This window comes from Cinclus cinclus, chromosome 2, assembly GCF_963662255.1.
Source record: "Cinclus cinclus chromosome 2, bCinCin1.1, whole genome shotgun sequence".
NCBI lineage: Eukaryota > Metazoa > Chordata > Aves > Passeriformes > Cinclidae > Cinclus > Cinclus cinclus.
Window position 1 is genome coordinate 8,917,010 of NC_085047.1, and position 27,495 is coordinate 8,944,504.

General features: G+C 38.2%; 1 protein-coding gene across 1 annotated transcript in view; it reads left to right on the forward strand.

Annotated features, from left to right (window-relative positions):
• The window catches only part of ROBO1 (roundabout guidance receptor 1), a 488,203-nt gene that overhangs the window by 117,521 nt on the left and 343,187 nt on the right, over nt 1-27,495 (forward strand). The window contains exon 2 of the mRNA XM_062510764.1: nt 18,681-18,764. Within this exon, the coding sequence (XP_062366748.1) occupies nt 18,681-18,764 (84 nt within the window). The remainder of the gene's footprint in view (nt 1-18,680; nt 18,765-27,495) is intronic.

Consider the following 27,495-nt stretch of genomic DNA (forward strand, 5'->3'; position numbering starts at 1 on the left):
ACTGAGAAATGTCTCTGTGAGTCAGCAGCTGGAGCTCATTTCCCGGGCAAACTTTTTTCTTCTTATCTCCTTGTGACTCTCCTCTCTGTATCTGTTATTTCCTTCCTTTGACTCCACATAGTTATTGGCCCCCAAATGAAAATGCAGAGTTTGGAGCTTGGTAGATCTTAGATTTTCATTTTCTGGATCACAGGCAAACTCAGCTGTATAGAGGAGAAGATGTAGTTGCCCGTTTAACCTGTGGAGCCATGAGTTCAGTGGGACTTCCCACAGCACATTATAAAAAGGACAAAAGACTTTGTAAGATGAGGCTTTTGGTTCACGTTACAGTTTTGTCAGTGGAGTCATTTTAAGTTGCAATTGTCAGTAAAATCTCTTCTTGACTCTCTTTCAGAATAGGTCAGCTGTTTTGAATCATGGTGTGTTGTGTGTGAAATGTATATTTCAAATTCCACAAGCTTGGTAAAACAATACTCTTTTGTCTTACTTGCTTTGAGAATTGCAGTATTTTGGCATGTTCTTTTATGTTCATAGCTATAATTCTTCCTGTTTTAGGCATATACTTTCATTTTCATTCTGGTTTAAATAGCAGGGAAAAAAAAGTGTGATTCTAGGATTGTTTCCAAATTAGTATCTAGATACAGCGTTGCTACCTCAAGAATATCTTCATTTTACAGCTGCATCTAACACAGTAGAATTTAACTTGTGAACCATTTTCACCACAGAAAGCTTCCTTTTAGTCTTTTATCTTGAAAGAAATCTTTTAGAGGACACCCATGCAAATCTTGAAGGAAAGAAACAGAGGGAATTACAATGAAAAAGATATATACTTTTGTTGTTGTTGTTGTTTTCGTTTGTCAGTGGAAATATTTTTAAATGGCTCTAGGCTATGGAATGTTATTTATTACAGCCATTACAATAATGTCCCAAATATGCCAGGTGTTGAATTGTTTCCCTGACACGTAGTCAAACCTGTCCCAAGTTTTGAAAAGTTAGTTCATATTCAAATAGCTGGGATTACACCCCAATCCAACAAAAGCTTCTGAAACACATGGATAATTTCTTTAGAAGTTTTTGTCATTGATTTCTACAGCTTGGTTTAAAGAACACTCCCTAGTCATGGCACCAAGGTTTTGCTTGAAGCAAAGTACACACATAAATCCTATTTTGGATTAGGATAAGTGGGGAATATGTGCATAAAGCTGGGTCATAGCAGTATAATGGCTGCAGCCTGACCTCTCTCCCCTAAATGTCAATTTTTATTTATATTCACACGAATTTATTTATATTTATATATGCACATTCTGAGTGTATTTTGATATGCCAGTGATTAACTGTAGAATGATGTGATAAGGTGCATTTATAGTGCACCTGGGACTGCTGCCCTGCAGCCCTGGTCCTGAGGCAAATCTGGTGTCACCACTAATAGTCTTGCCAGGATCAAAGGTTGAAGGTCACCTGGCTAACAAACCATGAAGGTTAGAAACACGAGCATCAAGCCATGAGAAAGGATGGACCCTGAGCTCTGCTTGGGAAGACCATTAGCCTCAAGTCATGGACAGCCCCACAACACTAGGCCTTAAAACAAAGTTGTTTTTATGCCTGTAAAAGCCATTTCATACTTTAGCTGGAGTTTTTCAAGCTAAATTTATTTTTATCTACTTCTAGACTGAAAAATAATGCATTTCTCCTCCTCTCAGGTTTGAAAGAAAAAGAGCTGGGAAAATGTCAATACATTATAAATAACTTGGGGAAAAAAAAATTGGAAGATAATTTTATCACACAACAATGACACATGGACCCTCCATATGGCAGCTGCACATGCCAAGATTTTTTTTGTTTGGACTTCTTTGTCTTGAGAATTACCTGGGTGTGCTGCAGTTAGCCCATCTATATGAAGTAAAAATGTTTAGATACATTATTTACTCTTTCCAAATTAGACTTTTTGGTATATCTAAAATGTCACTAACTTCTTAAACTACAAAAGAGCAAGCTGTTGTAATTTCTTCACCTAGACATGATCCCATAAATCAGTAGGGGGATGACAAGAGCTGCTTTTATCTAATAGAGAATTTAAAAAAAACCTCATTTTGCAGTTCATTTCATAATTAGCAGAATCTGAGTCAACAGTCTTAGAAGCTGCTTATGAGGTTTCTCCAAATGAGGGGTTTGTGTGCAGTGAGACACTGGGAAGAATGAAAATATATCTGGTTTGTATCATTTCAGGATCATAGTTCTTCTGTGAAACATCATGTTTAAATGCTTCTGGGGGTTTCTACAGTACCACAGAAATGTCAGAAGCCATTTTGACACTAATTTATAAAAATGATAAAAGTTATTCTGTTAAGATTTTGTATTCATATTTGGTAGGCAAAGTTCTATTTTGTAGCTTAGTTGTCTCATACAAAGAAAGTTGAGGTTGTAAGTTGTTGCTAATAATTTAAGAGAATTGCAGAAAAAAATATTTTGAATGCTTAACATATTAATATTTCTCTTTTTGCTAAGGAAAATTCCTGTTGTTTTTTTCTAAGATGCCAGTGGTGTTACGTGAGATAAATCATTATTTTGCAAAACAGTGAATACCTATAGACTCATAAAAACACTGTTTTTCAGCAGTAGTGGCAAGCTTAGGCTCACAAAAACTATTTCTTTTTTAGGGTATAGCAGATAATGTTTCTGAATATGCTATTGCAATGCAAATACAATGTCCTCTTTGATGGGAAAGAGTAGTAAGACAAGAACTGTGTTTAGACAATTCTTAACCTTCTTAAATATTGGAATTTTCAGTGGTTAAGAAATGTCTTAGAACAATGTGTGTTTTGTAACTGACAAACTTCCAGCTTTTTACCAAACCATTGTATATATTTAATTTCTAGTAATAGCAAAGACATGAAGACACATTTCAATTTGCTATGGATGTGCAAATTGTATAATCATTAGTCTTTTATTCCCATATGATAGAAGGGTACAGAGAGGCTCAGGAATAGATCGAGAGAGGTATCTGATATCTTAGTACCTGTCTGAATTTGAGTTCTTTTGATCTGATCGTAGTAACTCAGCGAGAAAGTGACAGATTAAGATATTTGATTTCAAAAGTAAGCAGCTGAGATGGTTTCCAGGCTAGCAGTCTTTCTTTCTGAATGTCTGTCACTCTGGAAGATTTCCTCTGCTTTAAGCTGTCTTGATTTCAGGAGCCAGAGCATTCTCTAAAGTAAATTTTCCCTTTGTTTTCTTCCCAAGCAATCAGTCACAATCTGTTTCCTGTAAATTAAAAGAACTTTTGTAAACATAACCTTATTTTCTGCAGGACATACAGAACTTTCCCTTAGCAATCAATTTTCTTTCATGTGCATACTTAAAAATGGCAACAGGGACTGCATTTTGCTGGGAAAATGATTAGGAGGAAGAGGGAAAAATTGAAGACAGCAATCAAAACCTGCATTTTATATTTTATTTCATGCTATTCATATAAACATAGACCTAGACTTTTTTAAAAAATGAACATAACATTTAAATGTGTTTTGAAAAAGTAAACATTAAACTTGTGTCTTATTCAGAATATTACAGATTAACTGTTATATTAAATACAGTCAGTGGAAGGGAAAAGTTTATTACATGCTTACTGATCCTTTCATAAGAATTTGAAATGCTCCTCATTTTAATGCTAATCAGCTAGTTATTTATTGGCCTGGAAGTGTTCATGAAGCCAGGACATGGCCCCATTTAGGCTTTAATAATACCTTTGGCTTGCTTGATGCCTTGGGCTAGCTAGAGTAAACTTTGAAACCAGTCAACCTTATACAATCAGACAACAGTGAAAGGTCTGAAAAATTATCCAGTTTTTGGGACACTGACCGGTGTCCTTCTTCTCCCTGTATTAGCTCCAACACCAGAGGCTTCTAAACATGGGGCTGGAAGCCTTGAGTGTGGAAATCTGGAGAGCAACTTTCTTCAGAAAACTTGTGCCTAGCCAAAATGCCATCTCAGATGTCCAGCTACAGTGAGATGATAAACACTACCTTCTCCATCTTGCAGGCTTCTGAGGAAAACGTATTAGTTCACTTCTTGGGAGCATTCAGCCCTGGTGTCTGTGAATTAAATGGTTTAAAAAAAAACCTGATTCCTTATAATTCAGTCTCCATACACCTCAAACATTTTGTACTTCACTTTCTTGTCTCTTCTGGGAGAACTGGGAGAACACTCTGAAAGGCTCATGAAGTTAATGACTAAGAGATGCCTTGGGAAGTTGCAGTGAGATCAGTCATCCAGCTTCACTTCTCCAATTTCCTAAGTTTCAAGTTTGTGGCTTTGTGACCGTAAGAGTATGCAGGAATTTTTTTACTTGTAGAAGTTTATTGTTGGGAGTTGAAGAGGGTGTTGTAACATAACTGATTATTAGTTGTTGCTGTTCACTAAAATAACTGGTCACAAGGTTTGTTGAAAGAGCCTGTGTCTTGCTACCCTCATTTCAATGAGATTCAGGCAGCAGTCTGTACTGTTTCCAATTCTTATTCATTATCACTTTTTTCTGTTGTCTGTAGATGCCTGCAAAGCATAAAGACAGAGGAATCAGGCTTACAAGGGATGGCTTTCATCCCCCTAAAGGGATTCCTGAGAATATTAGAAGGATGAAAGCAAAACTTTGTGTTTTCATCCCTTCAGACTTTCTGCTTTTCTCCCCTTTCCACGCTATAATTTCATCTCCTCCCCTCCCAGCAGCAGCAGCTGTAGCTCAGCTCCAAAGGGCCCCTGGAAGCTCTCCCCAGAGGCACCTCCCTGACCCTGCTGGGGCTCCAGCCTCAGCTGCAGCACTTGGGGCTCTTCCCAAGCCCAGGCTTTCCCTGTGCTTGAGCACTGCATGAGACATCAGCCAGCTTTCACCAAGTGTCCTTGCAACAGGAGATCTGTTGTTTTGTTGTTGTTTCCCCTGTTTCCCCCCCCCCCCCCCCCCCCCCCCCCAGATATCTGTTTTCACTTTTGCAAGTAATAAAAATACTAAAGAAATCAATTGTTTTCTTAAAAGGAGACACAGACTGGACCAAATGTGCGCTCTCTCTGCTCCCTTTCTGTTTTTTCCAAAGAGATTGAATAAATTGTAAGATAAACTTCACCCCCCACCTTGCAGCTCCCCTTGACCTTGAAGCAGCTGAGGGAAGCCTCTGTGAACACAGCTTTTACATGAATGCATCCTAAATTTTGTCTTATTTTCTGCTAACAAAACTTGTAACACTGAACAACCCGAAGCATTGAAAAGAAATGCCAGGAGTCTTCACTGTCTCTAGAATTTTTTAAAGACCTATTGTGTTAATAGTAATGGCTAGTATTCAATTTTTTGAGAACTGTGTTTTGGTTGTGTACTAGATTGGTCTGCTCCATACCTTTTCATCCAGAAAAAAACCCCAAAAACTAAAGCCATTTGCACAAAGTGCAGTGCATCCTTTCTGCCCTTGGAATAAGATAATTTTCCTTTCTTTCTTTGATCATCATTTTTCAGAACAGACAAACATTAGGATGGGAGTCGTGTGCTCTGCTCTTGGCTTTTTATGGAGAGCAAAAAAACAAACACCCTTTAAGTTGCCTGTGAAATCAGATGTGCACAGAAATACACAGTAATTTTTTTCCCTCTTCTAATCTTCAGATTCTGGCAGGCCAAACAAACCATGGTCACAGACATTTATTTCATTTTGCAGTTTGACTGAGCTAAGGTTCCCAGGCAATGCAGTACCCCCGAGTTTTGTGTGAAAGTGGCACTCGACATGTATCAGAGCCTCAGCTGACACAATTCTGTACAAGTCTCTTTTAGTTCCTAGCAGAACAGCACTTCCAGGGATCACCTAGTATTTGTTAATGTGGTATTTCCTGGCGTGATTATATCTGTACCTCCTATAATTTAGGAACAGCAAATCCATTGTAAAATAATCACTCCTCAACTGTAATTTCAAACATTTATCATTTAAATATTTTTCTCTAAAATTAATATCTCATGGTTGTTTTCACCTTGGTTGGATGATGTATATAAGAATGAACACAAAAGAGAATCAATATAGCTATTAACTGACTTGCCCACAGGATATGATAAATGAGGGGCCAGTTTAAATTCAAATAAATTTTCCTTGATAATATGTCATCAGAAAAATCTTCATGTACCTATAGCATTTTTTATCAAGTGAATTTTTTTCTACTTATGAATGACCTTTATTTTCATTTTTAAGAATCCAAATAATAGAAATAGCTAACCATGCATATTTATGAAATTTCTATTAATGAGACAAATTCAGATTATTAAATATATGTGGATAAAATAAGTTGAATGGGATGAGGAGGGTCTTGGAAGTGTTTTACTTTAGTCTGACTTTTTACAGAATAGGGATTCTACTATCACAGAGTCAGCATGTGTTGGATCTCTTGCTCTAGTCTTTTCTGAATTCACTTGCTAATCTTAATTAACATATTAAAATTATGTTAATCAATAAAGATGAAAGGAGTCCCAAAGCTATACCTGAAGCAGTGGATGTGAGGTGCAGTTGCATTCTGTCTGCATATTAGGCAAGATTTCTCTGTACATCAACTCCTCTCTTTTGGTTGTCTTGAGAAAGATACCTGTGGTGGGAGGCTTCAAGGAAAGTGGGAAAGGTTTTGTCTAGGACATTGATTGGAATGACTGGGGGGGGCAGGACCCTGAGACACTCAGCCTGAATCTAGTCAAACATAATTATGTTCAATTTTCAAGCTGAGGAGAAAAGCTGAAATAGGAACTTACCTAGGGAGCCTTCTCAGGCATGAGTGCTAACCAGTGTAAAACTAGTTAACATTTCAGTCAATGCTTACGGGAGATTTTATTTATTTATTGCATTTTTTTACCCAGTTTCCCCTTCATCATTGAACATGACTTTCTTTCTATTTTATGTGTCACTTTTCTAAGACTAAATGCATTTTCAAAATCATAGCCATTTGGAAAAATAAAAACCATAGGGAAAACATCTTATATTGGGTTTAATTATATTATTTCTAATAAAATTATGTTTCTGGGTTTTTTTATTGCTCAGTGTTTTTTAGCTTAGGTAAAAATTTTAAAATGTTTAACAATTTTAGAAGTTTTTCCTGAAGGGCATTTGAAATAGTCTTCACTTCAGGTGTGAAGTCTTTCTCACTGAGTTGTTTAATGTTTTTAATGCTTATGTTTTGTTCAGTTTTGAGCATTTATGTGCACTTACAGTTGATTTATCTCCAGTGTTAAGCTTTCAAGATTATTTCACATCTCCATGGTCACTCTACAGTTGTAGAACAACAACACAAGGTTTGGTAGACTTTAATAAACTGTACAGCATGAGTAATAGGAATGATGGGGTAAACTCAGTATTTTCTTTTGGTATAAAATTTTAATTTTCTCAGTATTTTCTGAGACTTTTTTTCCTATTTGAAATATAAAATAATAGCATTCTTTGTTGTTTTACTTTCCAACTAGTGTTCAGTGTCAGATCGGTCTCTAGCTGGATGTGTTATTTGATCCAATGTGTTACTCTATTTTTCTCATTACCAGCGCCTTCTGAAGTTACAGTGCTTTTCCAGGAATCTTCTGTAGTCTGGCTTCCTAAAATGAAATATGATTAATTGCCTTCAATACACTAAATACGCTTTCCTTTTTTCCAAGCTTCTTGTGCATTTCTGTTGTTCTCCTGTCTCCTTTTCCCATAATTTTCGTACCTATATTCCCACTAAAACAAACTTGGAGCCAGTAAAAATACTAAATTCTATTTCATATTGTTCTGTTTTATGGTGGAAGTTTAGTATACTGGATGGAATGATCTTGAATATACCTAAAATATTTAGTATCGTAATATGCTGAAGTTTCAAACTAGCAAACCCTTAGATACAGCATGCAGTTGTTTCAGTTCAGAAGTATTAATGGTGTATCACTGAGATCTGAGCCACCACACAACTCATTTGTGATTGATAGGTTATTTGTACAGGTCTGGAACAATGGCTCTGTGATCATCAGTACCTAGATCTTCTGAAATTCTTTTATGTAAGATACCTAAACTCTGCTCCACCTACTCAGGTTAAAGGCTCTCTGTAGTGAACTAAAGTTTTCCACTGGAGACCTAACCAGATTCTATTCTTCCCCATTGACTGGACAGTAAAAATGTTGCTGAAGGACATTTTCTTGGTCTGGTGTCACATCTGCAGTGCTCCAAGCCTGCTGCCCATCTGCAAAGCTTGGGGGCTGCTGGCCACACTGTCAGTGGTGTCACAACTGGGGTGTCAGCCTGGGCCAGAGAGGAGCTGCACGGGCAGCAGGGCACGCAGGAGCTTGGCAGGGGCTGCTGATGGCCACCTCAGGGTCAAGTCCTGTGCTCATTTCAGCAGCCACAGCAGCAGGCAGCGCTCAGATTGAAGCCAGGACATCATCTTCCCTGTTGGAATTTCAGTGCTGGGTAGCAGTCATCCTAGCCTTTAGGGATGAAGCATCTATTTCTGATTTTATCCAGTTTGACATGTTTAAATTTGCTGAGGATCTCTGCTAGAGGCACTTGAGAACCCCAACAATATGGAATCAATCATGCTAGAAACACATGAGATGTATAATGTTGCTTCAGAGGGTTTTTTTTTTTTTATTTCCTGCCCAAAGCAGCTGCACCAACACATTAAATGAAGGTAGGACAAACAAACAGGGCTTGATAAAGAAATAATTCTCTTTTTTTTTCTTTTTTTTTTCTTTTTTCTTTTTTTTTTTTTTGAGCTGTCAGTCTTGCAGTGTCGTGCTTTAGGTCAGCGATATTAAAGCTGTGACCCAGTCAGCAATGATATACTTGGGAAACTTTCTACACGTAAATGTGACACAATGAATTCTTAGTCATCTCTGCTTCCACTTTCAGTTCATTACTGGTGATAAATGTGTCCCTTATTATGAGAACCCTAGTTTCCTGGTCTCTAGCAATATGAGGGTTTTGGTTTTGCTTTTTAAGGGGGGCATAGCTCGTACAAAATACAACACACAAATGTTTCCTTCCATTCGCTGTTTAGCTGCTCTGTATCTATCAATACATAAACAGAAGCTTCTGATAAGGTTATGTCTTTCTGCCTGTTTATCTCAGAAGTTTGGTTGTTTTTTTGAACATAGATGTGCAATCTGGTTAATCTTTACCATCTTGATAGTCTTATCCATCAAAATTTGGATGTGGCCGCTCTTGTTATTTACACTGGCATTGTTCTCATCATATTTGTGTAGTTTAAAACTTATCCTTTAGTGTTAGGACTTGATTGCTTTGGGCTTTGCGCTTCCAGTTACAGCTCTAATTCTGGGATTCCTGTGGATCTATTGAAGGTCCCTTTTTGTTTCAAAATTACTGCCTCTAGCTAGTAATTCCTATGCTCAATGTACACAGTATTAAAAATTAACAGTATTTAGAGAAATCTGAAGATCCCTGTAAACCCAAGTACCCCTTGCTGTGTTGTATGATTCCTTATCTGGTATTAATTTTGCAGAGCTGAATTCTGACAAGATAGAAGAGTTATTGATCATTCTCCTCCTCAGCTATTTCATTTCATCATTGTTCTATTTTGGCTGGAGTTTAAGTTCATAAACCTGGAGTAATTTTTGACCTTGTGCTTCCTTTTGAGGCTGACATTAATCACACTGAGAAATGAGATTCCCAGCTGGAAGATGCTAAAGAGCCATTAGGAACTATTACATTAACTTACCACTATTTTATCTTTCCCAGTTCAAGCTGAGAATTATTAAGTTGATTGGGACGTATCTGTATGTTTTATTATGAGCTAGATAGTAATTGCTAATTCTTTATTTGTGGCTCTTTCTCCCACTTCCCCGAAGTATTCACAGCTGTGCTAACAGAACCCTGAATCCAGTCAATGGGAGCATTTTTCTGCTTTAACAAGAAAGGGCTTCAAGGCTAATATCAAATTTTCCAGGCAAATGCTTACATGCTCCATCATTTGTTTTCTTAAGGATATGATTTTGAGCAGTGAGTAGTCAGCTCAGGTAAACAAAGCAAGCAGGAACACCTGTTGTACAGCTTCTCTCCAAAGAACAAACTCAAAAACCTTCTTTGTAAAATGCATTTCATCACACTGCAGAAAGCAGAAGTTTTTCAGAAGAGCTTTACAGAGACAATGCTTGTGATCAAATAACAAAATGAAAAAAAAAAAATTCCCTGAAGTTCTTACCTCTATTTAGCATGAATAAAAGAAGACATTTTTTTTAAATCTTTGGATTAGAGGAAAAAAAGTTATTGTTTCAAGTGAGTTTCATTTAATACATTTAGAAGGTGAATAGGAAAGGGAATTTTGGACAGCTTGGCACGACCATGTTGTATGGATATGTATGTGTGGTTTGATGATGCTAGTAGCTTACTGTAAGTTTATCCTTGTAGAGAAGTACTGATTAACAGTGCATGTTTTGCAACTCCATGCCTTTTTACAAGTCAGTGTGAAAATCTGTTTACCTTGCAAGTCACCTTTTCACTTCGCTTCAAAATCATCCCTGTACATTACCTACCAAATACTTTCCTCATAGGCCACAGTGATTTTAATTGTCAACTACAAAAGGGTTAAACCTTCATTTTTTAAATATTTGAATCACTCCCTAGGCTGTAGTATACTTTTGCCTTGTACAGAAGACAAGGTAAATAGAATGTGATTGGTTTTAAGTATGGAAGGACAGGGACCTTTACAGCTTGTCCTGTCTGCTGGTTTTTTTTTTTTTGTCATAGCCAAAGAGCTGGGATGTAGGAGACAAAAAGGAAGGGAAAGCACAGAAGAGCAACAACCAGAGCCATATCCTCTAAGAAATCCATATGCTAAGGGTATCAGTAATCATAATGTGGCTGATGTCACTGTTGGAAGGTAAAAAACATGCTGGGGACAGCAAAATTGTTCAAAATATAGACCTTTTAAAAAGAGGGGGAGTCAAACCAAACCAGAATAACTTGGAGTGTCTTCTTAAGGCAAATAACCTGTGATTCTTGTGGTGTTAGGGAAACTTTCTTGCTTAAATATCTGTGTCAATAGGCTGAGTTAATGTGCCAGTGTCTTGCCTTGCTGGACAGTGTATTAGTGCAAGTATGTCTGTTCTTTCTTTTAGCAAGCATTGACATACCTTGACTTAATATTATTCTTTGTGCTGAGCTCTGCAGACAGATTGCTAAAATGCAAATGACACAGCTGTGCTGCAGATATATCTTTCACAACTCAGATGAGTTTGCATATTCAGAAAAGCAAGGGAATGAGAAAGGATTTTCTCAGCTCTTGGATTGCTTACATCCCCTTCAATATTCATTGTTAGGGTAGCTTTAGATTCAAATCATGTATCTGCAAGGCTGCTGGTATGCTGAATTAGTTCCTGTATTTTCCTTGTTTGTCTATAATTGTCATTAATGAGGGAAATTCATCACTTTCCCAAAGCTCACCACTCAGCTGAAAAATATAAAGGGCAATTAAGCATGATGGGATTCCTTTTCTACAGCAAAGAGCAGTTCTCTGCTGCCTTTTTGGGGACAGCTTCTTATAAAGCAGCTGCATAAATCAGTCTCAAAACATCCTTGCAGGGCTGAAGCCATGGAAGAGGAGCTCCAGGGGTTAATGCCTGAAGGACTGGGTGTAGTCTCAGAGTTCAATTCAATAGTTAGGTGATTACTGCAAGTTCAGTAGAGTTGGAGGATTGCAAGGGAAGCTTGCATAACCAGTTCCTCAGCTGTGCATGGCATTAATTGATATTATTTAAATGTCTTGATAGTAGTTCCCACAGCAATCGGAACTTTCTCAACAAATGTGTAAGTTTACTTGGAAGAAAACTTGGAAGAGGTTTTCTAAGGGTGAGAACATTTCCTGAAGCAACTCCATGTTAAAACTCATAGTTTGCAGTAAAGAGAAAATACTTATATGAATAAATCTATGTCAAATAGGTCTTATGCATAAGCCGTATTGAACATAGTCAAGATGACTGGTGAGCACATCAAAAAAGTCATTCATTTCTGCATTTTCTGAAGAAACACTGCTTGTTACCTTGGAATAGAGAGTTCTGTTATAAATCTGGCTCTCCCTCCCTAGAAAATGGCTTCTTGTCCTAATTAATCATAGCGCCTTGCACAGGCTACTGATGGGTCTCTTATATACCCCTGCAACTGAAGCAGCTGGGGCCACCACCTGTTAACTCACTTCCAGTACCATTTAATTAGCCCGAGTGGCTGTTACCTTCAGGTTTGTCTGGAAGGCAAAGAAATGGGAGCAGCTGCCAAACACGAGAGAGTGTTACAAGGGACAGCCCAAGAAGTGCAAGGAAAAGCCAGAAAAAGTCAAGGTGCAAGGGCAGGTGGAAAGAGGACAACAGGAAGGTTTGGCAGCATCAAAGCCTTGCAGCACAAGTTTGTTGTGCTCTCTGCCAAATGCCAAGTTTTGAGAATTCAAGTGCATAGTCAGAAATGTTTCTGTGCAAGTGGATTCATACAGTGACTGATCCCACAGAAGACTTCAGCCTATGATTCTGCTGCTCAGTAAAAATATTTTGCTGGATCTGTGTTGAAGTTGCACTCAACACCTTTGTTTATTACCTACTGCATAAAAATATTAATTAATTGCAGAGATACAACAAGCTTGTTTCATGCTTACGCATAATAGAATCCTCACTCATTTACTTTTTTTCTTAGTTAAAGGCTGTTACTGAATGAGTTGTAAAAATAAAAGGAAGGAAAGGTTTTTAAATATCATCCTTACTGAGGTTTTGTCAGGATTTCAGTCATGCACTGTTCATTGAAGACAAGTAAAATAAAAAAGATATTCAAACCATTAAATAAATGCATTATTCTTCCTTGTTTTAGTAAAAAATCAATTTCTAAGGGGCTTCTTTTACTCTACAGTGTTCTTCTCTCATAAAAAAATGTATTTTGAGTGTAATGAATAACATTTCTGTACCTGTTTCTAAGGGTACAATTTTATTTTTAGACTACTTATTGAATTGCTAGAACAGACTTTGTATAAGCTATTAATACAAAAAAAAAAAAAAGTCCTTGTGGATTTACTTAAAATTTACTTGAGCCAGATCCTCACATTAAGGACATAATGGGAGAGAAAATTTCTGCCTTTTCCCTCAGCTTGAATCTTTCTTAACTTCCAAAATGAGGCAGCTGAGCAGTGTAAATTTTTAATGAAGAACTACTTATTACTTGTGGAGACTCTTAGCTGATGAAAGCGGTCATAATTCCCTGAATTATCCAACTTAAACAAGTTAGCTGGCTGAATGCACGAGTCTCTGGAAAGATGCTGTGCTAAGTCTTATGAAAAAGAATGTTTCCTGTGAGCTATTATGAGATATTGGTAAGGATACTCATCAGATTAGCAGGTTTCTGATACAGACCTGTGAGTGTTCACCAAGCCCTGATAGCCTGAAGGTGGTCTAATTATTCCCAATTCTGCAAATAGCCTGAAGTTTTTTTCTTTTTGTTCCAGATCTGAAGAATAGGTCTACATCCTTGAAAGCTGGCCTGTAGTTTTCTAAATAAACATATATTATTAGGTGGTACTTTCCCTGTACAAAATTTGTGACTTTTATCAATAGTTCTCCTTTAGGTACTATCCTTACTTATACTCCAAGAGCATAAACTTATTTGTCATTCTGTACAACCAAGTGAAGAAATAACAATAAATTAAATATTCTTTAAGACACAGTATGAAGGAAACCTAGAGCTCCAAAGGAAACCTTGAATAAATCAAAATACTGGAAAAAAACTTGGCTGCTAACTTGCTAATTTAGTTCCTCATCTTAGGCTGTGGTTTGACGCAGTCCCAGTTGGACTTTTCTTTCTGATGTCTCTTCCTGAATTCGTCTAGATCACTAGAAAGGAATCAATGGGAATTGATCCAATTTGTAGAACACAATTCTAATATTGATAGTAGTTTATATTCATTTGCTTCACCCTAATCTTTTATTAATGCTCATTTGCAAAATGCTGTTCATGCTGTTTCCTTCCAGTTTTGTACCCCCAATCTGCTGATGATAATGAAATTTAGCTAAACGTAACAAAAAATAATGAAGTTATAAATGTTGGAATTAAATATGGTAACAGTTACTATTTTTTGTAGTCAGTCTTTTTCATTAGGTGACTTTTAATTTCAGATGAACAAAGTCCAGTGTAGAAAGTCAGACACATGAAATTCCTGCAGAAGTAAGAAGTTGTGTCTCTTTAGGTCTTTTCAATTTTTCTTTATGTCCACCAGAAGGCTGGGCCAGGGCATCAATACTGAATCATCTGGGGATTTTTAAGGATGCATCATCAATAAAATGTGTCATCCAGATATATCTCCTGGCTCAAAAGAAGCAATAACTGATGGAATCACTTTCTCTTACCAGTGGGGAAAAAAGTCACTGGTGACTTTTCTAGGAAGAGCAGAGCCTTAGCTAAAAACATGTTTAATGTAATTTTTGAAGTTAGAATTCTAAAATGCACTTGAGTGTAAATAGCTGGGAAAATGAAGGTGTCTGTCTGGTTTGAGGTGTTTTAGGAGCCAGAAGAAAGAATAACAATAGTAAATATTTATTATTTGGATTTTCTAAAAAATTTGAAGTGTTAAAGATATGTAAATTAAAGCAGGAATGGGGTGGCCATCCAGTAAAATGCAATAACTTAGAGATTTCAGTAGAAATTTCATTGGAAAAGTCTCCTCGCATTCATGTAAATCTTCTGTGCTCTCCAACTGCCATTGGCACCTAAAATTGTTCTGAACCTGTATAATTACCCAAAATCCTCCTAATGTTTTGAAGGGGTCATATGTGCTTGGGCAGACTAATCCTGAAAACATTCTACCAAAAAGCTGGAGCACTTAGAACTGGTAAACTTAACACTCTTCTCTCAAGTCCAAGTAGATGTTTGTTGTTTTTTTGATAAGCTGTGGGGTTTGGCTTTTTTTTGTTTGTTTGTTTTGTTTTGTTTTATTTTGTTGTTGTTGCTGCTGCTGTTGTTTAGTTTTTGGGTTTTTGGGGTTTTTTTTAATATCTTGCCCAACTTAGTGAATGCTTGCTCTGGAAATTTCCATGGAAAGAGAGAATGAGATTTTTTCATCATTATGAGGTTGTTCCCTCTCTCAAATGAAGTGTGTCTCAAGTGATCCTGTGAAAGAAGTGTAGTAGCAATTGCTAAGGGGTGCCTCGTTCCTTATTTTTTGTTACTAGAGGCTTCACTTTTCAACTTCCTCTTCCTAAATAAACTCCTTTACTCATCTGGGACTATATTAAAAAGGGGAAAAAATGGAGGGGAAACTCCTTTTGACTTCTTCCTGAAGTTTTGCATACTTATAGATAAAAGTATTTTCTCTGTTTAATTTCTTTTTGAGGGTGAGGGGTGCACTGTGTTGTTTTTTTGGGCTTGTTGGGTTGTTTTTTGTTGTGTGGGTTGTTTGTTTGTTGTTGATTCAGTTTTTTTTAACACGTAATGAATCCACCAATTACTGCCTAGGCATCTTTTTAAAGCTTAAGTTTTATTTCAGTGAAAACTGGCCATTTTTCTTTGAGCAGCTAAGAAAAAATGGAAACCTTGTTTTAAATATTTCTTGTCTGATACAGAAATTCAACCAAGATGTCCAACCATATTGGAGAGGTTTGTTTTTTTTTAAGGGACGTCTCTCTCTGCCACTTGTGAAACTTCTTAAGGACTGATTATGACATTTCTTTGAGGGATGAGGCACCAGGTTCAGCCTCTGCTTTGACTCAGACTGAACTGTATTTTCTTCATATATCAGGTGAATTGTTCTTGGCTTTATAGTTCATTTGCTTCACATTTTCTGGCATTGTAACAAGTTCAAAAAGTGTAATGATGTAAAATTGTTTATTATGTTTAAGGGAACCAAGTTGAAAATTGCCTGCTCCTACAGCATGGTAGTCATAAGAAATACATCATGTCTTAGCATTCAGACTTTTACTAGCCGTTCAACTGAGTGCCTTCACAGCAGTCCTACAGTGAAATGTGTTATTTAAGTCAACACTACTTACCTCTGTTTAGTTTTTACAGAAACTCCCAAGAAAATCTGGAATTTCTGACAGAGCTGAAATTAAATTCTGCCCAGCACAGAGAGCAACAGCCCAAAATGTAGCACTTATTGTTCAATTAAATGAGTAGAATTCATCATTAGTGAATCATTTCCAGCCAGAGACCATCATTTAGCATTAGCTGAATATTATTTTCAATGTCAGGTGGAAAAGTAGCGTTTCTCAAATGATGAGAGAGTGAACAATGTCTGTATAGTTTTAGATAGTAAATAACAAGTGCATTGTCACTAACAGGTATCGTGTATCAGTAGTGTCAAAAAGAGACTACTTCCCTCTCTCATTTACTTTTACTGAGTGATAGGAGCTGAGATTTGCAAGCCTAAATAGGTGCAAGTAGTTGTAGCCTGGTTTTTAAAGCTCTCCTGGTCTCTTGGCTTGGATTGAATTCACAGCATTTCTAAATTGGAGACTGATTCTGATAAAACTCCTAAATGAGCTTTGTTAAGGGCATTAGCATTGGTTGGTTGTGAGGTGCTGTGAGGAGGATGGACCACTGCTTGGAACACCACACAGAGAGGCAATCTTGGGTAAAAAAAACCCAATTTGTTGTGCACTTGTATTTTGCACAACACTGAACAGTACAGTGACACACAGAACACTTCCAGTAGCTTTCAGTGCATCTTCTTCCTCCTCAATAATTTTGAGTAGTGTGTGGTGAAATCTCCTAGAACACAATCAGTCTCTCAGAATAATGATCAGCAGGTTCATTGGTCAAATTTGATCTGGGCTCCCTGTAGTCCATTACAAACCTTTGCACTAAAATGGTAGGCACAGCCTCGGCCACTTAAATTAATAAAAAAGTCCCATCTTTCTGTCCTTTACTGCAGTAATTTAAAACTTTGACCCAATCAACCCCTGAATGCAAATGAGTGAGCAATCTGGAGAAACAGAGTGTTGATCTAGTCAATCTATAGCCATTTTCAGAGAAGATTTTAAAGATGTACGTGACATTGGCCATTAGTGAGCCAGCAAAGATGAATGGGCCAATAAAAGAACATATTTCACTTCTTTCATCTGCCAAGATGAAACATCATCTTGGTGTTCAGCTGCTTTTTGTTGTTTGGTCTTTTATTTTCTTAATTTGCACGACATTATTTTGAAAGGCATGCTATCAATCCTTTAACTGACTTTTCCAAAGAAATATTTCTTTCCAGTAAGTCCCCATGGGTGGATTGGTTTTGAGGATTTTGGTTTTCTCAATATTTTTCCTTTGTAACTCATTAAAAAATATTTTGATTTCTAAAGATAGTGTCTCTAAGTTTGTTTAGAAAACAAATGGAGAATTGAATGTTTGACATCACATTCTAAAAATGAGAGTGACTGAGCTGGTAACATTAAGCATCCAGAAAAAAAAATGCACTTATGGTTTTTTCTTATTTTTTTTTTTTAATATACAGTTGCTTTAGGTGTTTTGTGAATGTTCAGAGTAACTTTTAGCAGTGTGGATTTTGTTGAAAATGGACAGTTATTTTCAGTTATTATAGAAGTCCAGAATATGTCTGAGAGAGCAAAACACGTCTTTGCAATAATTCATAAATTGTCTGACACCTGTCCACAGAGAAAAAAGGAAAAAAGCAGCCTATTGTTGTGGCAGGGTTATTTTTGCGAAGACATTTGCTTTTTGAAGTTTTCTTCTGAATAAAATACTAATGTTTCTTTTTAAGTATTGTCTGTTGGACAGTTGTTGCACTATCAAAAATAAGAGAAAATAGGATTTAAGTTTAATAAACAGTTTTACATTGAGAGTAAAAAGCACAGTGATATTGTCAATAAATTCCTTTGGGTTGTGCTGTTTTGTTTCCAGATCAACAGGGATTTTATTTTATTTTTCGTTTCGACTTATTTAGGTCATCATTATGAGTTACATTCATGATGCTTTGTGTCCTTTTGATCAGCAGTTTATCTTGGGGGTCTTAAAACATGCGTTCATTTACGTGTTTAGCTGACCAGCTGCCTTCCCTTTTTTTTTAATTTTTTCCTTTTCCCAGTGTGACATTAAAATGGAGCAATTCCTTGCAAAGGTCCTTTAGCGGAAAACACATCTTTCTCTGTGCGATGCTAAACTGTTGCCTTTTCATGGAGGGCTCTACCCCTTTCCCCATCTCCCAGCAGAGGTAGAGCAGCCCCTCCGTGCTCGCCAAGCCCCCCAAGCCCCCCGCCTCCTCCCCACAAAGAGGTGAAGTCCCCTGGGTCTGTAATTGCCAGGAGATGAAGCGATGATGGGGAGTGATCACAGTCAATAGCTTTGATTAACAATAAGGTGGAAAATTAGCAATGCTAGCATTCAGCTCCCCTGCCTTCCCATCCCCATATGCTCCCTGCAGCCTGAGCTGGCTGGCTAGCAGGGTGGCCACTGTGCCTGGCGGGCTGCAGAGCCACGCTGGCAGTGGACGGAGAGGGACAGTGGGACAGTGGGCAGCCTTTTGGGGACCCTGGACAATGCTCCCTGCCGTGTCTCTCCAGGCTCCGCCGCGCAGGCGGGGGAAGGACGAGGTGTGCTGTGTGCTGGCACTGTGGCTCTTGCTGTCATGTGTGGATTTAATTGTGTCTGGACGGGTTGTGATCAAAATGGCAACTCCTGTTACTCCTGTGACCCCATCAGCAGCTCTGGTGTTGTTTCCGACAGACTCCGAAGACCTAGAGAGGGGGAACGACAGCGGGACACCACTGCCCACCTCTGATAATGGTGACAATTCGCTGGGCTACACAGGTAGAGTGCACCTTTCCAAAATATTCCTGACTGCCTCCTTCTGACGCTTTCCACCTCATCTGCCATTGCCACCTGTATAAGTTCCTTTAATCATCTTTGCTAGCTGGCTCTCTTTCACCATCACCTTTAGAAGTTCAGTGTTGTTTGTACTGTTGGGAAATATTATTGTGTCTTTTAACTAACCAAAATGACTGTCCTTGTGTGTGTGTTAGCACATGTCGATGGTTTAAATGCTTAAATTTGCTTTGTTGAGACAATGCACCCATTATTTTCATTTGAACTGTATAGATTAGTGCATGAGGCAATATATAATCTCAAAGAAATTTTTCCAAAGACCAAGGGGATTTTTCCATATGTTTATTTGGGGAAATTTTTGCTTTGTTTCTGTTATAAACAAAAAGTAAAATACATTGCAGCAGGGAAGAAAACCCAAATGAGACTAAACTGTGATTGGAGAAGAGTGTGTTTCATTGACTTCTGCTTTTCATAAACTACAGAAATGTGTCTCTAGGCCAAATAAGAAAAGCCACAGAATAAGCAGCACCATACAGTAATGATCTCTGAGGAACCCAGTCCTGTAACTCCTCTGCAGCCTGAAATGTTACCCAGCTCCAGGAGTCACTGACCACAGCCCAGTCTCTACTGCAGACACAGGTTTTCATGGACTACTGTTGGTCGAGTGTGACTCAGATATTCCTAACTAAGACAGTCTTGCAGGGTATGAGAAGATAGGTAGAGGATGAGAGAGAGAGATTTTTTTTGTCTATTCATAAAACTTCAGGTCCTCTTATATGCCACTTACAGTGATTGCAGCTTTCATCACCTGCCCCTCACAGTCATCTCTGCATCTGGCTTAAAACCTTGACACATAATTTTATTTCAGTTTAAAATAGTTGTTTTTTTTTTTTTATTAAAATGGTAAAAACAAAGTAAAGCAATAAAAATTTCCCCTCAGTCAAGATAGATGCTTTTTTTAGGAAAGCATCACATGAATCCTGCTGCATGTGGATTATTTAGACCTTTCTGTATTCTGAATATTCCTGTTAATTTTGCTCTAAATTCTTCCCCTTGCATGCTCCTTGTCACATGTACATTTCTGGTGCATATGGGATTGTCATATTGACGAAATATAATTTAAAGAATGTTTTTTTTTCCCCTTACTGTAAGTTAGACTTTTGCTTTCAGAAACAGGGATGGGAATCATGATCCTTGGTTCTTGTGTTTAAACAGCCACCAGTTTACTTGGAACAGCGAGTCAGACTCTTTTAATAATAAACTGGCTTAGTTTTACCCGGAGATGAGCAGTGGGTTCCCCTCCAGCCCCCTCACCCATCCCTGCTCTGGGGCTGGTGCTCTACAGGCAGATCCCTGCACCTGGTAGCCTCACACCTGCCCACCAGGCAAGAGAGGGGCCCTGTAAGGATTCCAACAGCCCCTTAGGCACAAGAGCAGCAGGGGTGACAATTTAGAAGGAGTCCCCATCATTTTTTTCACTGGAGAGGGCCTGGAGGCTTGAGGCAGGCTCTCCCATGGGAAGTGCATTGGGTGGGTGGGTGGCGACAGGCAGAGGTGCAAGGGCTGCAGGCAGTCCTGCTCCACCATTGAAGGCAAATAAGGCAGTGTTTAAGACAAAACCTCCACTCTGAGCCTGGCAGCTTGGGGCAAAGTCCCAAACAGAGCACAGAGCCTTCTGCATCAGTCCACCCTCGAGGATTCCAAGGTGCACAGGAGCAGCTGGGTACTGCATCCCAGGCAGAGCCTGTGCGGGGCGTTGCGCTGTTTAACCTTCCTCTCCGGGGACTAATGGGGTCATCTGAGAGCACTGACAAAACCAAACCCTGGTCTAGTAGCCCCCCAGAGGCTCCACTTCTCAACTCTAGGCCATATTTTAATAGGTGTTTTCCAAATAGGCACAAAAGTCAGAGGCAAACACAAGCTGAACAAAAATTAACACCTAGAAGATGACTGGTCTTGTTTAACTGGAGATTTTGTAACTCTATTTGAATGAGCACCAAGTGAAGGAAAGACCAAGATTTTCATGTTTAAAGATTTAATGATCCAGTGCTTTTTCTCCACTATGTAATAGTAATCAATAGCACTATTATGTGTATACCTTGGTTTATGTGGAAAAGCCCCTGAGGTGTTTTGTAAAATTAGTCCAACAGATTTCTTTAGTAATCAGTAAGAGATTTTAAAAAATAATATTCATTGGAATGCAACCTTATAAGTAAAGTGGCCTCTTCTTTTTCCTCCTAATTGTGGGCTCATTCATATGGGCCTAATATGGAGTTAATGGATTTTACAGAAGTATTCTTAGATTATTTTTGTTTTCTCTTACCTTTAGAATCCTGCTCTCCCAAAGGAAAACCATTCCAGAAGCTTCTTTGTACTGAAAATTCTCTGACTCTTTCCTAAAATCACTTGGATTAAATCCAGGATGCCTGCACGCAGTGGTGAAATAAAGAGCAGTTTATTTTTCAGTAATGTATCTATCTTCAGGTGGTGCCTGAATGGACAAAACCCATGCAAGTTGATAACTGCTGTCATACCAGAGGACTGTACTTTTTTGCTCATACAGAGAGCACTGACACATCTGCAGGGCACATCTTCATCCTATTCCATATAAATTTAGCTGGAAGGTGTAGAAGCAAAGCATTCACTTGTAGGGGAAGGTTCAGGATTAAAGATAACTTTTTCCTACATCTTTTTCTTTCCCTATATGTTTTTTTATGGTGAATATATGTAGCTGTTTCGTACTGCTTTTAAGTAGATGTACATAACTGGTAGACAGGGCTTCAGTGGGTTCTCCTAAAGCCCCCTTTATCACTATTATTTATTCTCCTAAATCTGGGGATTTTTTTCCTATCTATTTAGGTTTTGTTGTCTCTGCTGTGGATGTGAGCACTTGAGTTGAGAAGAAAGCTCATGCCAAATAGTAAATGCATCCATTTCAGTGGGACAAGATAATAACCCAAAATGGTTCAGATAAATTTGAAGTTGTTAATACATTTCAAGATTACTACAACAAGGAAATTATGAACTTCTACTTGATTTCTCATAATTCTCAGTATGTAATAGGATATTTTTTAATCATTATGGTAAAGTGACATCCAGTACATGTTACACTTTTTAAAGATCATCAAGGTTTTATAATCAAAACGATTGTTAATTAAAACAGTTATTAATGATAGACACAACACAAGAAGTTTTATATGCTTATATATTAAATATGATGATTTTCAAGAAGCATTTTTAATGAGCACAGATAGGGGCTGAATAAACCTCAGAATCAAGAAAAGAAGTTCAGCCACTGAGGATTGTTCCATATGCATGACACTGGTATTAGACCTAAGGAGTTTATAAGAAGAGGGGTTTTTATCTTGCATATTTAATACCAGAGAAATACTAAAGAATAACAAAACATTAAAAGCTGCTGTGACCCCATAGACAGCATAGATGCTACATGTAGCTGGATTGATTCAGCAAAGAATTCTGGGTTTAAAAAGTTAAGAAATTTTACCTGTAATTCTGTCAGTTTAAAGAAATGAGGCTGGAAGATTACCTTGTCTGCATCTTCACAAAACATCAGTTCTAGAGTGTCAAGGCCAGATTGGAAAATAATTGCATAGTTAAGATGTGTAACAGCAGAATTGAAATAGCTATTCAAACCATATGCATAAAGAACAGGTCAAATCACAGTGAGATTCAATAGGATAAAAGAATATGAGTTAGATACTTTGTGTTGTATTTAATTTGTCCTAAGGAAGACACCCAAAGTAGCTTTCTGAAATGCTATATGAGCACGCTTGTTTCTCTTTCTACAGACTTAAAGGGGACTTCAGATGACTATCAATGATGTAGATATTTAAAAATGATTGCAAGTAATTTCACATCCCCATCAGCTTGGATCTAAGTTCAGAAAGGAGAACCAGGTGATAGGAGTGAGAGAATATAATGAAATTTAATTTGATCACCAAGAGGAGACAGGGGAATGGAAGATGCAAGTAGGAATTCAGTTCTTTGATAGGTTTAGAAGTTACCCATCATTGTTTTGGGGTTTTTTTGCTTGTTTGCTTTTTTCTGGTTTTTTTTTTTTTTCTTTTTTAGTTTAAATCATGGAGAAAAGAATAGAGACAAACATAAGAGGAAGGGATGCAAGGAAAAAGATAAAAGATCTAGAACACTTCCCAATGTATATCAGATATATCAGAGGAAGAGTATGGAAAATCATCTGAATGAATTCAAGGGATGGAGATTTTAGAAAAAAGGTCATAGAAGGAAATGCCTTTAAAAAACATCAGTGTTTCCAAGAGAAGGGCTTGTATTTAGTCACTAAATGGAGCAGATAATGTGCTGAGTGATGTCCTGTAGTCCTGGAGAAGCTTTGAGAATCACAACTCTGCAGCAGGGAGTAGGGGAACGTGAAAAGCATAGGGTAAAACCATCTTGACAAAAGTTAACTAAACAAATGCCTCTGTTGAATATTTACTGTTAGAGCAGTAAAAGTAAAGAAAAGACTAAAATAATTAATATGTCCACATCAGATATCACATGTGGTGTGCCAGCCTGAATAGCAAAGAAAATGTTTCCTCTTGGCTCACAGGCTGCTTTTTTCTACACTCAAAATAGTGCAAAGGCTGTAGGTGTCAAGTATGAACCTCAGTTATTTTCCACATAATCAGTGGCTGCAGAGTAATCTCTGAGATTGCATTGTGCTGTGCTATTGAAGTGTGTACATGCAGGATATCCCAGGAAGTAGCACATTTCCTGTTAAATCAACTGTGGCATAAATATTGGGGATCATTTAACAGATCACAGAGTATCACTTGTGTTACAGACCAGAAGGATGGCTAGTTAAATTAACACCTTATAGTCAAACATCTGCAGGCAAGGATCACCACTCCTCATTAAGTAGAGTCATCACTTTTTAAAGGGATATTTCCAAATACTTTTTTATTCCTAGTTTTCTCAGACAACTCTTCCAGTATTCAAAGAAACCCTGTGGTTCCCAACTGAGACCTGAAATTACTCTTCAATTATTTTCCCCAGTTTTAATCCTGAAAATATTGTGATAGTATTCTTTTGTATAACAAAAGACTCCCTTTTTTCTCACATTGCCTTTCTTCTTTACTACTGTGTGTTACGTCACCAGGAGAATTAGTGGATCACTGTTTGTCCCAGGTGAAATAGGATAGATTGGCCTTGGACAGCATTTTAAAAAATGAAGGGTAAATGTCTCTTCATTTCACTGCCATATCTGAGACATTTCTTCCTCTAGTCCTGTTATTTTGCATAGGTTATGCTGTGTATTACAGGGTGCTTGTTTTGAGCAGTGGTAGTTTAGAAAAGGTGTTCAAGAAAACATTTTTATTAGCAGTTTGGCTAATGGGTTGCAAAAAGTGACGGATGAAGGTGTAGGTTGCAGAGTGTGTATATTTTTGATTTGGATGGGGCTGTAATTTCGGACAGGAAGCAGGTAGGTAGGAATGTCTGAACAAAACAAAAATCTCTTTTCCATGCAAGAGTTCCAAGTGAGCTATTGGCTTGCCTCATATTGCACTGCATTCATCGTTGCAACCACCTGTAGAGAAAAACAAACACTTGTTTGCACTTCAGAACCAACAGACATCTGACAAGGCTGAATGAACCCTTATGTCAGATAGCAGCAACATAAGGGTGTTTTTTTTTTTTTGTTTTTTTTTTTTTTTTTTTTTTGCAGTTACGGAATCCTTATTGCCAGTGGTAATACACAGTAGACTTCAGCTGGACATTTGAATCTCAGAATATGTACAAAGCTTGCAGTTAAAACCCTTTTCCCAGTCTTTCTCTGTTTTAAAACTTGCTAACTGAGCAAGTGTGCTCTTGAGTCGCTGGGAGAATGATCACAAAGGCCCACGATACCAATTTTCAAATTTTACAAAGTTACTTCTTAGAGTACATCTGCACTCTAAATTCAGGAACAGATGGGTACTGTTATGCCTATTAAAAAAAAAAAAAAAAAGAAAGAAAAAAGGAGAAAAGAAAATCCCCTGCTCTTGTCTATCAGCAAAGCTCTCTGTTCCCCATGTCCATCTAAACTGTCAGAAAAGTCTTTTCAGTTTTATCCTTCTCTTTGCAGGAAGTCTTCTGACACAGATCCTGAGGATTTGTTTTTTAATATGTATTAAAATATAGATGTAAATATTACAGCAATCAACAGGATTGTCTGTCAATGAGAGCAGGCAACACTGATATTAAAGCAATAATAATTTAATCAAAACTCGTATTAGCAGTATTGGAGTACAAGTACTCCCACTTTCACTGCCAATTTTTATGAAAAAGTTAATAGAAAATCTCCTCCTCCAAATACTATGCTATACTTCAAGGCAGAGTTTTATTAAAACAGAAAGCATGGCAATGTCCCATGTTTCTCAGTCAGTGAGAGCCAAAATATTGTGTGAAGAATTTGTCTAATGCTGACTTTAACAGTAGTAAATGCCTCTATATAGCTGAGGTGCTAGGAATTTTTCGAAACCACCATCTCTCAGGAGGATGAATTTGAGCTTAAGAAGGTGCAGGAAAGAGCTATTAAAATAGTTAGGGAATAGAAAGCTGATTTTGATGGAGGCCTTAATGAAAGGGAGTTGTGGCTGCATTTGTTGCCAGCCTTGTGATTTCAGAGAACAAATAGAAAGAAAGCACTTTGCTTATTCAATTTGGAGAAATCCAGTTATTGATAATTAGCCTGTCTTCGAACAGTATTCAAAATCTGGGCTTTTATAATAGGGGATTCTTTTATTTGTGTTACCCCTTTACAAAAGACAAAGCAGTTAAAAAATTGACTTAATTAATTTAGGATAGAAATTTAGGATGTGATACAGGAGCAGTTTCTAGAGCACTTCTCAGCCAGGAGTTTGAAATCTCTTTTCCAAATATTTAAGTTCATAATAGGCTATGAGAGACTGTGCATGCTTGATTTGATTCCCCAGGATGAGCATTTTAATCTTGAGTTCATGTGTTCCTAATTAATTATAGACAAGTAAAATCAAAATAAAATGCATTCACAGCATATTATAGTTTCTCTTTGCCATTTGGGCTGTCACAAACAGGAACCCCTGGAGCTGATGAGAGGCTTTCTGCTGAGGGCCTCCTAGCAAGAGCAAAGACAGAGCAAATCACCCTCAGACACTGCTGTCAGCTCAGTGAATTAAGTATGCAAAGCAGTTTGTGAAGATGTTCTGAAGTGCAAATTTCTGACACTAGGTCAAAAGATTATTAGTTATCACAGGATGAGCAAGGTAAGAAGACATCATTCCCATCTTCATCAGGGTGTTAGACAAGTTGGTATTTGATTTTAGCCAGGCAAATTATTTTATTTAAAGAAGTGGGAAGTTAGTAAAGCAGATGATTACATTAAATGCATAGCAGTGAAATGCCCTGCACAGATGATAACATTGATTTGTTTTTGTCTACAACAATGCATTTTCATGAGTAGTACAGGAAAAGAGAAGCATTGAAATGTATTTTCTATAGTTTAGATATTAGCCCTGTTGGTTATTTATCATAATAATCGCTATATAGGATCAGGGATATACAGGTTAATTCAGGTTGGAGGCAACGATTGGTGGTCCCAAGTCCAACTTTCTAAACAAGGAGGGTCAGGTATGACATCAGACCAGTCTGGTCAGGGCTTCACCCAGTTAGGTCTTGAAAACTTCCAAGGACAGAGCTGGCACAGCCTCTTTGGGCAGCCTGCCCCACTGGCTGCCTGTCCTCATAGGGAAAAAAAAAAAAATTCTCCTGGTCAGTCTGAGCCTCTCTTGCTCTGAGTTCTGCCTGTTGTGTCTGCCCCACCACAGACAGGAGGACCGTGTCTCCATTTGCCCAGGGACCCCTGCCAGTATTGGGCAGGGGGGCTGCACTCTGGCTCTTCAGTGCCCCTGTGATTCCTCTTCCCCAGGCTGAACAAGCCCTGCTTCCTCAGCCTCCCAGGCAACTGCTCCAGCCCCGAGCATCCTGCTCGGCTCTCTGCTGAGCTCAGCCCATTTTGTCAATGACTTTACTGGGAGGCCAGTAAAGGCTGGACCTGCTGCTGGCCCAGAACCTCAGTGCCCTAACAGCAGAGCTGCTTCCCAGCCTGTGTGGATGCAAGGGGTTCTTCCTGCCCTCCTTCCTACAGCAGGACTTTGCATCTGTCCTTGTTAAATGTCATTAGGTTCCTGCTGGGCCATTCCCCCAGCCTGGCTCCCTGCAAGCTCCCCCAGCTTGGTTTTGCCTGCCAACATGAGGAAGGTGCCCTCACTCCCCTCCTCCAGATGACTGATAAGGACTTTAAGCAGGCCAGGTCCCAGGACAGGCACAGAGCTCCCTCTTTCCTTACAGTTCTCCAGATAGGCTGCAACCCCTCAACCATTAACTTTTGGGGTGGTGTACCATCAAGATTTGGCTCATCTGGTGGCTCACCCTTCCAGATCATAACACCCCTGCTTGGATACAGGAATTTTGCGGGAGATGGTGTGGAACCCGATACACGGGAGTCTAAAAACACAAACGGTCTATTGATTTAGGATTTCCATCAAAACTGATCTCCCCTGTTCGCACAGTTTTTAACTGCAGCTCTTGTCCCAGCATTAATGCATTAACATCTGTCAGAAGATCCACAGTCATTTGTGTCAGATCCCTCTGGAAGTGCTGCCAGCCATTTGTTTTCAGTGCTCTGTGTGTGTATGTGATTCCTGCATGTTGCTTATCC